At 46.5% G+C, this 13558-nt stretch overlaps 1 protein-coding gene across 1 annotated transcript; it reads left to right on the top strand.

Annotated features, from left to right (window-relative positions):
- The first annotated feature begins 1859 nt into the window (after positions 1–1859).
- Positions 1860–12504, top strand: MRM1 (mitochondrial rRNA methyltransferase 1). The gene is made up of 5 exons (XM_019545643.1): positions 1860–2937; positions 4362–4455; positions 7392–7512; positions 11469–11588; positions 11698–12504. Exons 1-5 carry the CDS (start codon positions 2108–2110, stop codon positions 11757–11759), a joined length of 1227 nt encoding a protein of 408 aa, XP_019401188.1. The 5' UTR covers positions 1860–2107; the 3' UTR covers positions 11760–12504.
- Positions 12505–13558: the final 1054 nt, after the last annotated feature.

Below are 13558 nucleotides of genomic sequence, written 5' to 3'. Positions count from 1 at the left end.
CCTCTAGGAGCCAGGTGGGTTGGATGGCAGTTCTTGGGAGAAAACCCCAGGCTGGGGTGTGGGAGATATGGGGATGCTGTCCCCACTGGAGGGAAGGCAGACGCTACTTCAGCACCAGGCTTTGTGCCCGCTTGGGCCCTCTCCCCGTGAGGTCCCGTCGTCTCCCTGCATCAGTGCGATCGCCCACACCAGGGCACCCAGGGCAGGGGCTGTGATGGCTCCCACAGGTGAAGGTGGTGATCTTCACAGGAGGGTGCTGTCTTCCCAAGGCACTTGCCACAGCCAGGGTGCGAGACTCAGGGCATCCCCGGGGCATGCACAGTGCTGGGGGTGCTGCAAGGCATGCACAGTCCTCATGTAGCCCATGGCTTGGCTAGGCTGCACCCTCCCGCCTCCCTCCCCCAGGAGCTGAGCTACCTCCTGCGGGCACCTGTACCTGTTGACTTTGTCTAGCTAAATATATTCGTTGGGGTTTTTTTTAACTCTTGCAGTGTAGCACAATAGACGTACCAATGTACCACAACAAAAGACAAAACTTCTGTGTAATGATTTAGTATTTCTTAAATTTAGCTCTCCAGCTATTAGCCCTGTTTGTTACAGGCCAAAAAACCCCCCAAAAAAACCCATCTAAAATTGGATCCCTTTTAATATGTAGCTTTGTCCAAGCAAATACCACCTGCATCTATTTCTGTATAATTTTCTGGACCCAGACATGTAGCGTGTGTTGAATGTGGAATGTCAGGTCAGATCCTGGCGTTGTAACCTTGTAAATCTACAGGAAAATCAGTGAGACATGTGACCCTGGCATTATAATTTTGTGAATATAGAGGAAAATCAGTGCAAAATGGGGTCTTGGCATTGCAGCCCGGTGCACACAGCCACCAACACCCCCGGGCCCAAGTCGGGGGCGATGCACGTGCTCCGCCCGCGCTCCCCGGTGGCGGCCGCCGGCCCCCAGGTGGCGCCCGAGGGCCGAGCAGCGGCACCCGGAAGCGGAGCGCGGCCACGTGGTTGCCAGGTAGGGGCTGCAGCAGCGGCAGGAGGGAGCCGTGCTCCCTGCCCGCCTCCCCGGGCAGCCTCGGCTGTGAGGCCTCCGCATCCTCCCCCCACAGAGGGGCTCAGCCAGGGGAGGCTGCTGCCGGAGGCCGGGGGCTGGAGGGAGGGAGCCCCCCTCATGGGCGGCTCCCTGCCCCCTCCAGGGGTGAGCCCAGGCCTGTCGGGGAGCAGCCCCACAAAGGGGGCATTGCCCTCCCCCAGCCCCGCGCTGTGCCAAGGGCTGAGGTGGGAGCTCCCAGCGTCTGGGCATCCCAGTGGCCAGCCTCCATCCCGGCCCTCAGAGAGGCTGGTATGCCGAGTCTGTGGGACTCGAATGCGGCTCACCGCTCAACCCCTTATTTTGCTGTGCCTTCGGAGGGGGAAACCTGCACGAACCAGTGCTGAGGTTTCACGGGGCGCAGTCAGGCGTTACGTGGACGCTGGCGGGGAAGTGGGCACGAGCGGGCATTGCATGGGAAGCCGCGTGCAAACTGGAGACAGTCGCTGGTCGATGGCAGTGCCAGAGGGAATCTGGAGGCTCGGGGTGGGGGGGATCACAGACCCGGGGTGAGTCAGTCCCGCGGTGGCTTTGCAAGGAGGGGAGCTAGAAAAAACGGAGAGGATTTAGAGGCAAGAGACCGATGAAGGCAGGTCTGGAATGCAAACTGTAGGAGGAAAGTGTGAAGGACTTGGATGTGTCTGATTAGGGGAAGTGGAAATAAAGGAGCGACAAAGTAGCCGTTTTCAAAAATGTGAAAGGCCGCTTAAGGAAGAGGGAGGCACGTTTTGTCCGGCACAGAGAGCAGGACAGGAGGCAGTGGGTTTAAACCATAGCCAAACTGCACCCATAGCTGAACTTTTTCATGTTAATGTCTACAAATTCATTCCCTTTCTGCAACAAGATTTCTGTACCATATGTTATTTCACTGATTTTATTAAGCAGTTACATTCTGAAAATTGAGTCCTGTTTTTGTCTCTCCACAGGGTTTTTTTGCATGTCTGGGACATCAAATATGCAGCCCATCTGAGCTCTGTGTGTGCATCTGTTGCTTCAGTGACTTCTTTGGCTGGAATGGCCTTTGCAGTGGAAGCAATGCAAGCATTTAAGTTCAGCATCTGGAAAGAGAGGCAACTTTTGTCTGCTTGTAGTTGCAGTGGGTTTTTTTGGACAGCTAGATGTTTTTCAAGCAAGCAGAAGCATCTGCCAGCACAATTTGGGCCGCCTGGTCAGGGAAGGGTTGAGGGAAACTGGCAGCAGCTTGACAGCCATCAGACTCAAACATCCGGACTCAGCGATGCTGCTCAGGTCAACCCTGAGTCACCGCCACCTCCCCAAAGCTGCAAAACCCCAAAGGACAGTCGGCAGCCAGGGTGGAAGTACAAGAAGAAGAGCCCTGGGCTGGTTGCATCATCTAGAGAGGAATTTAGAAACTTGAGAGAAGATGATTTTTCAAAAATGTGGAGACAGCCAGTGCAAAAGTCTTCATCCCTTAAAAGAACAAAAGGGTCTGAGGTCTTGTTTGGGATTGGTCCCTGCTCCATAGCCTTCTCGCAGGCCAAGAGGAACTTTTTTCAGTTATTTGTAAAGTTGAGCAGCAGCGGTCTGCGGCCTGTAATGCAAGAGTTTGTCCAGCAAGCTAAGGCCCATGGGGCATCTGTGCACTATGTCAGGAGAGAGGTGCTGGATACCCTTTGTGAAGATAGGGTGCACCAGGGAGTTTGCTTAGAGGCTTCTCCCCTCTGTGTCAAAAGTGTGGAGGAGACTGAGGTTCCTGCCTGTCAGGATCCACAGCAGATTTGGCTGGTGTTGGAGCAGATACAAGATCCCATGAATCTGGGCGCAGTGCTCCGCTCCGCTTACTATTTAGGGGTTGACCAAGTGGTGATGAGCAGAAGCAACAGGTAAATGCTGTGCTTTGTTTTTGTAGCAGGGTTTCCTTTGCATATTACCGGTGGTTCCCAGGCAGCATTAATGTCTGGTGCACGTCTATAGCTCCTTTTTATCCCAAACAACTTCACGGAGAATCAAATAGCCAGACTCCATGCAACCCACCCTGGATCTCACCATTGTTATTTATTTTGTGTGGAAGACACTCGCACACCGTGATGATGAACAGTATAAAATCCTAAGGCTGGCAGATGGGTTGTCTTGGGATGGAAGGAGCTAAAGCCTGCATCATTGTGAAAAGCTTGGCTTTGTGTTGTGCACATACAGAGGTTGCTAGGTGTTTATAGCTCGTAAGTGGAATGTATAATGTGACTCAAAAGGCTCAGGTGCTGAAGGGAAGCACAGCTCTGAATTGTTTTCTGCTCTGTTTTTCCACCTTCCAGCGTGTGTTTGTTCTGATCGCCTTGCCTCTAGATTCGGCTGAGGTTCAAACGTGAAAGAGGGTGGCCGTACTCACTCCACAGACAACTGCAGCCTTGCCCCAGGGTGCTCTGCTTGGCAGGGTCATGCCCATTGAGTGACTATTCCTCAGCATAGGGTTGCTTTTATTTTATTTTATTTTATTTTATTTTATTTTATTTTATGTTACTTCTTGGTGAGAGGTTCTGGAGAGGTGGGACCACTATTTGTTTAGGGACTGGAAGCAGGATGCCAGTGTGTCCAGGTGTTGCATGTGCCTGTAGTGGATTGATGGTCCCTGACCTGGAGAACTTGTCGTCAAATATAAGCGGGTACGGATGGATGCCGACTGATTGCTGGGAATAGCAAGCGAGCAGGGTAATAATCCCAGCATTTCCATAGCCCTACTGTGCTTTTTGTTTAGTTGGCATTACGGCAGAGGTGGGTGTTCAGAGGAGGATGGTGTTGTGAGGCTGATGAACTGTGGGAGAGGTGTTTAAGAGGGGCTTGCTTTCCCCTATCATCTCTCTTCTGAGTTGCTTCATAAAGGTGAATTGGGGATTAACCTGAGCAATAGAGGTGTGTGGCAGGAGAGTCTTGGGGACACAAGTCTGGGGTTTAAGTCATTTTCTAATAGCACTCATCCTCCTCTTTGGGTGGGCCAGTGGTTGCAATAGCTACCTGCCATATATCTTGAGACAAACCCAGCCACAGCCACCGGTGCTTTTTTGGCCTCTTTCTTTGTTTTACCATCTTTAGTTTTTCACTTGTGCTCAAAACACCTCTTGCTACCTCCTCCCTGGGTTCAGAACCTCCCATTTCCTATAGGCGTATGCATCTATATAGTAGTGAGTAGAAAACTGATCTTAAGTGCATCTCAGAGGGCAAAGAATGAGGTGACAAAGCCCTTTTCCCCCCTCCCCCAGGATTTTCAATGTGCTTTGTGTTAACTGGGAACTTTTGGCTTTTCTACTTGTAGCTGCCCCCTGACACCAGTAGTGAGCAAAGCCAGCGCTGGAGCTATGGAGATTTTGGAAGTTTACAGCACGGATGATATTCCGAGATTCCTGAAGGTAGAAGAAACCAGATTTCCTGGATTTATTTATGTATTTATTTTGAATATTCACTTTAGTGGAAAGGATACAAGTGTTAGAAAGTTTGAATCTCAGCATCTAAGCAGATGATGGGTACAGAAAAGACCGCTGACACCCTATCATTTCTGAAGTGCACACTTTCTCTCGCCTATTTGTTGAGCATCTGCAGTGGTGGTGCCAGGACCCTTTTTTCTGTGAGTCTGGTCATTGGCCTAAGCAAGCTGCTGAATGTCTGCATTTCAGGTCCCCAACTCTAAAATAACATACTGCTTTCCCCTCACCTAGTCTATTTTGTCTATGTATAATGGAGATTCATCCAGACAGGGACTCTTTCTCATCCTTCGTCTGAAGGACCTGGTTTGGGACTGCAGACACTATTGTAATAATAATAAAAATTGCAGTTATAGGAATAAGAAATAACAAGTGCTTATAACTGTTAGGAAGTTTTAAAACATGAAATAAACTTTAGGCTATTGATTCTGCTGTTTCTCACTTCCTGCAATTGGGCTAGTATCCCACCTTCTGCAGGATCAAGTAATTCTGAACATGGACTGAAAATGGTGCTGGTCCAAAAACCTGATGTCAGCAGATCTGCTTTTTTTCTCCTCTCTTGTTATCGGTTTGTGGTGTTTGCTTTACTGAATTGTTTTCTAAAAACAGGGTAATAAAATCTGTTTTTTTTAAACATGCTGAGTGTACAAACACTGCAGAGGGCAGTAGGGCATGTGAGGACAGCCAGTCCAGCCCTAGCTGCATAAGTGGTGGAAAAGTGAGTGGAAGCAGACTTTAAACAGGCAGCAGTCAGAGGTGACACTTCAAGGAGACTGTAAAAGTTTGCTTTTATGTTGCTAGTGCTCTTCCAACTTTGCAAGTTGCAGGACCTTCCAGGCAGTGTGCCCAGGCTGTTTGTGTGCTGTGTTAGCACAGAAAACTGCTGTTGCAAAGTATGTGATGCACAGTTGAAAGCTGTTACACAGAGATACCTTTGATCTTGGAGGGAGAGATTTTCAAAGGCATGAATAGTGGCTGGGTATTCTCTCTGTCTCGCATATATATGGTGCATTATATAGGATACACTGTGCTGTATATCAGCTGATGACAGCAGTATCAAGCTCTTAATATAGGTATGTGTTTATAAAATGATACAAAGACACTTGCTTCCTTAGTTCCTGAGCTGATACTTTCAGGTTAAGCATCTCCATCCCTAAAAGAGCTAAAGAAATATCAGAAGCTCTTAAGGTACTTAGGAACACATGGCCCAATTAAAAATCTCGCTCTCACATTTGCCAAGTGAATAGATTCAGTACAGCTGTGGGTTAGTAAAAGTGTCTAAGTCACTTAAGAGCCCAGGTCCCATTTTCAGACTTGTCATGTAGGCTCTCCCAAGTCACAGAAGTGCCTTTGAAAGTGGTGGGGCCTGTATTGTGTTTGTGCATGGTGCCCCTACCAAGGAGAAGCTGCTTCCCAGGGTCTGGTCGCATGATGGCAGTATTGTGCAGCATTTAAAATGAGCAGAAACAGAAGCACTGGCTGGATTTGAAAGGCTGTGTATTTATGTGTCTTGGGGAGCGGGCAGCTCCAAGATGAACCTGGAGATTTGAGCCCTGTAATAAAATGAATAACACTATAGAGGGGAAATAAGAATAAAGAAGTTCCTCATTTTTATCTGATTCCTTCAATCTGGGTAGCAGCTATGTGTTTCACAGTCTGAAACGTATTAATCCTGCTGTAGCTCTGTGAGATGGGGCTGTGCTGTTATTACCCATGTTTTATTGATGGAGAAACTGAGGCACAGAAAAGGTAAGTGTCTCATGCCCTCACTGCTATTCTTACTTTTCACTCACAGTCGTGTGCTGTTTAATGAATTTTGGAGTTTGTAACAGCAAAATCTGAGGGGGGGTTACACACATTTCTGCATTTCGTCTAAAGCACAAGAGGACTGCCAAGATATCTGGCTCCCTTTCTTCCCGTGCAGCACCAGAAACCACGTCCAGCTGCACCCTAGGTCTGTGACAGTCAGCAGTCTGGATGATGATGAAATAAAAAGCCCATAAAAGATATTGATATTTAATTGAAACACCTGGAAGAATCACTTTGTTACTATAAAGCTCAAATTATTAACATTCAGGGCCATTGTTGCAGTCCATTTAATTGGACCCAAATTGGCCAGCCTAACCTGTGGCATCACATGGGCGTAAATTTGATGTAGTGCAGTGTAAAAATGGCAGATTTCACAGGAAATGGGGCTGGCAAGGAGCAGCAGCTTGATTATCACTAAAGTAGATTGTCCAGTAAGGGACCCCAGCCTGATAATTAAGGCTGAGCCTTTGTAAAATAAACTGTGGCTGCTCATCTCCTAAGTTACCATTCAATAAGAGTGAGGGCCTGCTAGTGAGATGAGGTCATGGGGAACTGTGTGTGCTCAGCACTTTTGGAAATCAGGTTAGTTATTTAAGGGACCCCGGTTTAAAAATTCTGGCTGAGGCTTAAAGCTAATTTACCCATAAGAGTGTGGCCAGCATCCCTCTGGCAGGTAGAGGCATAACATTTTCCTGACATCACTCCGTTGGCAAAAGCTTTGGGGTAGATGCAGCTATGCTGGAAAAACGTGTTTTGTTTTGTTTTTTTGCTGGTCTGTTTATTTTGCTGGTGGGACTAGAGTAATTGCTACCAGCAAAAGTACTTCTTTGGCCAGAATATCTGAATGATTGCTTGGAGGGTTTTCAGGGGATAGCTGGACCCAACTTTTCAGCATAAAACATCCAGCACATGTTGAGCTAACAGACAGGAAGCAAGTCAGCTGCATGTTTGTTGCAAAATTTAATAACTGCCATGGGCACATGTATGTGTATTTGTCTTGAGTTTGGAAAAAAGTGGTGTTCACAAATATTCCCCCCCCCTTCTTTCTTTTTAAGGCTAAAATTGACGCAGGCTGGGAAGTCGTAGGAACTGTCAGCAAATCTGAGGTTGAAGGAAATATCCCTGTCGTCGACTGCTTAGACTTCCAATGGGCAAAACCCACAGTTTTAGTCCTAGGTACTTCACTTTGCAGAACTTATATTGGGGTAAAGGTGTGTAACTGAGTGAATGACGTGGAGACTTACTATTTGAACTAGTGTCCATATGAAGTTGATGCATCTGGGTTGTCTTCCTTACATGAACTCTTCCTTAGGGCCTTCAGTTTGGGAAGAAGCTAGGCCCCAAATAATAGAATAAGTGAATATAAACAGGCCGGGAATAAATTTAGTCTGGAGATTAGAAGGCGGCCTCTAACTATTGAGAAGTGAGCATCTGTAACTGCTTTCCAAGAGGAGCAGTGGGAGCAAAACACCTAACTAGTTTTAAGATGGAGTTTAGTAAGTTTATAAATGATATGATCTGGTTTTCCGTGACAACAATGGACTAATTCAGTAACCCAGGAGACCTCAGTATCATAAAAGCACTGGTCAGAGCTGAGGTGCCTGCAATGTGACTGTGACAAAGGGATACTTGCTATGTGGAAAGTTGCTGGCCCTTTGCTGATTGTGTTGTGCCTAGTGATGAGTGAGATATGAGAGCAACAGGGCATTTGATAGTGCAAAGAACTGTTTCACTAAAACAATGAAATTTAGCTTGGCAAAAATACTCGGTTGACCACCCCGAAAAGCCAAAATTCCTGTTTGCTCAGTGAATGGAAGCAGTCGGAGAGGTAGCGATGGAAATCAGGTCTTGATCCTGATGTGGACTGACCCCTTGTAGTAGTGGAAAGGAAGCTGCTTGTTTAGCTGGATACATCCTTAAATGTTTAAGGGGCTCAGGTGGGAGCCAAATGAAATTTGTGAGGGAGGTGGTCATTAGCACAGTGTAAACAAGCAGGTGGGCTTCATGCTGTTTTGTGCCGGCCTTTGTGGAAAGCCTTCTCGAGTCATGCAGAAGCCCGTCTGCACCATGCCAGCAGACAGCGAAGGTGGTTCAAACCATTATGTGGAAAGGTAATGTCATGCTGATGATTGGCCATGGAGGGGCTGTAATCCGGCACAGTGCTATCATTTACTTGGCTCTGAAGACGTTTCTTTAATTAAAATGTTTATTGAACTCCTGGAAATACTGACAGGACGACACAGGAGATCTGGCATCTCGACAAGATGTGTGGTGCTATATTACAGAGGGAATAGAAAGGCTGGCAACACAGATGATGGGCCATGAAGAAATACGCACCAGAAACGACGACAACAGCAAGGGGAAGGAAGGGGGAGAGAGTGACAGTAGTGTCATTACCTTGAATTATGAGAGATTTCTCCAGGAAAAAGTCCAAATATTCTTTTGTCAGGGGAGATTGGAGGCTGATTGGTAGAAGCTTGCGAAGAGGTCCCAAACCTTACTACTGTAATGATTTCAACTCTCTGCTGAGCACTAACTCTTCCTGGGAAAGAAAATTGAGCATTATGGAGTAGTGTGCTACTGGGGTTGTTTGAAGAAGTATCCTGGATCTAAATATGTAGCTGTTGTATACGTGTGGCAGCAATAGGGAAGAGTGGAAATAAATTAGCACAGGACTGAGCTTCCTGTCAGTACGGATTCTTGTAACACGAAAAGTGTCATCAGTTTGAATCTGTCTGCCCAGCATCCTCGTCAGCCTCGCTGCTTGCCAAAGGGCATGGTTGGCACAGTGCTTCTCCATGCTGTCCGTGTGCAAGGTCTGTGCCTGCAGGGATGGGCTGAGTGCCCTAAAGACTGAAGGGCTTTTATGGGTAGGGACTAGATGAGCATCCTGCCTTGTTCTAGCGGTGTGAGCAAGAGGGTAATTTGCTTTCCATACCCTTTCCATCTCTTGGCTGAAAGCTGACACTGAATAAGGGAGCCCATTCATACCTTTATTGGTGTTGATTTTATTAAGATGCTTATGCCATGCCAGCCACCAAACACCCATCATCTTTTTGTCTTCGTTTGGTTGCACTGGAACGATCCAGAGCCACAATTGTCAATGACAACATTACTTCTGGAAGAGAGGGTAAACCTCATTTTTCAGCTTCTAACCCTTGGTATTAAAAGGTTTCTGGTACCTTCATCTGAAGCATCAGGTGTTGTCATTGGAGGCAGGATGCCGGAGTAGATGGTCCATGGTGTCTTGGCTAGTGTGGTGAGAGGAAAGGTTCTACCCCCACCATTAGCAACCCTTGGAGAAATCTGGCCCATCCCTGAAAAATGTAACACTTTTGTAGTTTGTAGTGCAGGGGATCCTACAGTTACATTTCAGCTGCATTATCATTAGGAGACAACCTGAGATGGAAAGCAAAGAGGGGCAGTGGTGAATGTTCCCTGTACCAGTATAAATTAGGATTTTACCTGATTCAGTCAACACCCCCTCCCACATGTCACTCTCTATCTAGAAGTCTTTTTGGCCTGAATTTATGGATCCTAATTATTTTAAGTAGCTGAGGCCATAACAACCTTTGTAAGAGCTGGAAGCTAAGTCGTAAGAAAGGGGGAGCAAACTTTTGCTAGTACAGTAGTGTTGCATAGGTACATGAATTTCCCCCCCCACCCATAGTATTTGTGTATCGGCAGAAAACCTGTTGTAGGTGCACTTATGCCAGCAGAAAAGTGCTGTTGCCTGTATTCATTAACTTACTTCACTGGTGGAACTGAGTTGGCTGGGATGGATTAGTCGGAGATGATCCTGCCTTGAGCAGGGGCAGATGATCTCATGAGGTCCATTCCAGCCCTACTTTCCTATGATCTGGTATATGTAATATTGGCAAAAACTCTCTTCTGATATAATGTGTCTACCTAAGAGGTGTTGCCAGTATAGATTAAACCAGCCAACTCTTTGGATTGTAGACAGGGTCTTCGTTCAGTTTCCTCCCGTGCAATGTAGATAAATACCTTGCAAGGGTATTGTGAGACAGTGACATGCTAAGTAAGATATTTGTGTATTAGGTAACTGGGGATTATACCTTAGATGGACCGATTTGATGACCTCATCTGCTGATGGAGATGGAGGTTTGCACATAATTGACATTTCCGGCATGTATGACAGCTGAGTAGTGAAGTCAGAATCCAGTAGAGGTGGCTCCTCTCTCTAGTCGTGGTGAGGCCGTCTACAAGAATAGTTGGCTTCCTCTGCGATGGGTCTGTTCTGTTAGATGCAGACCAGGGATCGATCATGTCTTATTGCATTTACTATGTTCCAGTTATGTCTGTGGAACTCGAAAAAGCCTTTGGGTAATGAAGCTGATCTTGAGTTCGAAATGGTACTGGGCTGCTCCATCCATGCATTATGTGTGTTTTCTGTGTACATGTGGGGTTGTTTTAAGCCTCTCCTGTTCCATTTTCCTTTGTGACAGTGCAAAGCAAACCACTGCTAATGACTGGGGATAGATTTCAACTCTGTTTCACTAGTGTATCAGGACAAACATATCAGGGCTATTGGATGGTTTAACAACTAATCGATTGAAGCCGCTGGTTAAGCTCTGTGTTAGTTGCACCCGGCTGGTAATACTGTGTATTAGGAAGGCTGAACCAGTCACTATCAATAGGGATAAAAGATCTGCTGGACCGTTGGTTTGTCAAGTCCTGTATCTAGCCTCAAGTGATGGACAGTAGGATGTACCCAGTCAATTTTGCTTTCCAGCACATCGATAAGGTCAGTGGGGAAGGAATCCCATGGATCTTTGCATTAGTGGTATGAACTTCTGATGGCAAGTGCTGCAGAGGTGCTGAGTATTAATGCACACGCAAACTCCTTGGACAACTGGAAAGCCAATAAAGAAAACCACGCAGTTTGGCTTGATGTGTTTTTCTGGATGACTTCTGGGAGTTGTTCTTAATTCTGGGTGGTCTGCTCGAGTCAGTGGGGTTGTTAATGTGAGTGTTTGCAAGAGTGGGACTGAGGTTTTGTGTAGGAAAGCAGTGGTAGCCATTTCATTGAGAAATGGGTGTCAGAGCTGCAGAAACCTGCCTTGTTGGCTCCAGGAGTCCATGAATCAATGACCAGTATCTTTGTTCTGCAGGGAATGAAGCCTGTGGGCTTTCCCCGGGAACGCGAAGCTTGTGCCACAAGATGCTGACCATCCCCCCTGGAGTAGCCTTGCATCCTGGACTGGATTCATTAAACGTCTCCGTAGCTACTGGTAAAATAGCATCTGTGCAAAAAATATTTGCAAGTCACATTTCTTTGAAAAACCAGGATCCGCAGGATGGTTCTTTTTCAGCTAATGACTCCATTTTTTTTTCTTGCAGGGGTCCTCTTGCATTCCATACTGAGACAAAAAGCAAAGCAACGCAATGCAATTTCACCCTGAATTGTGCACATCTTTTGAAATCCAGCCTATTTAAGAAGCGAAAGTGTTCAGTGGTGCGTGGTTTCGTTGGTGGTCGATACAGGTGGATATGCAGATGCAGCTTTTAGGCAGGTTTCCAGTCTTTGCACAGCTGCAAGCTAAGGAGATTGTAATCATTGAGCTTCCTCCAGGGGAATATTTACTGTAAAATTTAAAAGCTTCCCAGTTATGCCCACGGGAGTCCCAGAGTCCAGTCTGTGTCTGCACACAATTGCACCTGAGCATCGAATACACCTGCCTCTTCAGACTCCAAGTACAGGCTGCTGAATAGTCCTAGTTCTTACATATCTGAACTTCAAGAGAAAAGACAAATAGAGGATGCAATAAAGAAAGGTGTAGCCTTTAAAACCAAAAAGCCAAATCCTTCAGTCTTAACTGAGGCAAAGCATCCACCAAAAGCAATAAGCCTTGTGTGCTCACTTATAATAATGGAAACCAGTGCAAATGAGGTAAATGATAAGCAGGCTTATTGAGAGCCTTAGCACAGTGAGGAGTGAGGAGTCTGGTCCATGTTGAGTATGCTCGTCACAGGACAATGGTATTTCCCACTCTATTGTTTAAACATCTGAAAAAGCCTTGCATTGAATTTGACTGAGAAAGAGGGGCGTGAACTCAGTGCTATGATAGATGTGACCTGCTGCTAAATTCACCTGAGGAGAAAATAAATGGAACCCACTGAAATAAAACCTCTGGAAGATTTGTTGTAGGCTTGCAATGATCTTTTTGTTTTTTCTCCTATGTAAATCAAGTGCCCCATTAGTGACATGGGACATGACATATTTGTGTTGGCTGCAGGTGAGGAATAAGAGCCTGGAGTCACCAGTGTGTATTTTCATTCATATTGTGAATGTTCCCTTTGCCTTATGGACCTGATCCTGTTGGGGACTGAGCCCCCGCCCAGTACCTTCCACTCCCACTGAAGTCAGTGGGATTCGGGGCATTCAGCATTTGCAGGGTGTGGGGACGGAGGTTTCCTCTGCCAGTGTTTCTTGTTTGAAAACTACACTTGCTAAATTATTGAGAGGCAAATGAATGTTATCACTTAGCACCTAGATTATTTTATTTAGTTACTGTGGCCCTTTGCATAGGATCCCTCATTAACACTTAATTTACAGTGCCCTTTAGGGATAATTTCAAACAATTCAGTTTACTCCCTCCCCTTGCTTCCAAATGAGCAGCTAAATCACTCTGAGTGACTAATTAGGACTTTCCATTGAGCTAAATGAAATCTGTAAACTCTGGTCTGTGAACGTGAAAGGTTAGTTTTTTGTTTTTTTTTTTTCCCCAGCTGTTTCAGGTCAGTTGCTGGTTCCAGTCTTTTGCAGCTGTGTTTTCTGCCAGCCCAGCTTTTGTTCTGTCTCCTTGCCAGAGGTAGCTGCCTTAATCTGAAGTCATGTAGGGTGGCACCTTAGGGCCTCTATACACACGCTCTGGGGTGGAGGGGGGGAAGCGCTTTAATTAGAGCGGCTCTCAGCATTTGATGAGCTTTAGTTAAAGCACCTCTACCACCATTTTGAAGTGTGGGAATGCTGAGTACACGTGACGCAGAGGCTGCTGCTGCACGGTAATTAGCACGCTCCAGCAGACTTGATCATTGAGTGTGCTCTGACACGTGCTAATTAGCATGCATCGGAGCAGAGGTTCATCCCATCTCTGGGTGCCCTTGGAGACTAACTGGTTCAGAAGCATGAGCTTTTGAAGGTGACAACTGACTTCAGATCTGCTGGCTGGAGAACAGTGCATTGGGTTTTTTTGGTAGT

Source organism: Crocodylus porosus, unplaced genomic scaffold, assembly GCF_001723895.1.
Source record: "Crocodylus porosus isolate Cpor-Errol unplaced genomic scaffold, CroPor_comp1, whole genome shotgun sequence".
NCBI classification, from domain to species: Eukaryota; Metazoa; Chordata; order Crocodylia; family Crocodylidae; genus Crocodylus; species Crocodylus porosus.
Note: the sequence above shows the minus strand (reverse complement) of the source record. Positions and strands in the feature narration are given on the sequence as shown.

Coding starts and splice junctions, on each gene's coding strand:
- MRM1 (XM_019545643.1), top strand. CDS start 2,108: ATGGCCTTTGCAGTGGAAGCAATGCAAGCATTTAAGTTCAGCATCTGG. Junction 2,938..4,361: donor GTGATGAGCAGAAGCAACAG/GTAAATGCTGTG, acceptor TTCTACTTGTAG/CTGCCCCCTGACACCAGTAG. Junction 7,513..11,468: donor ACCCACAGTTTTAGTCCTAG/GTACTTCACTTT, acceptor TTTGTTCTGCAG/GGAATGAAGCCTGTGGGCTT.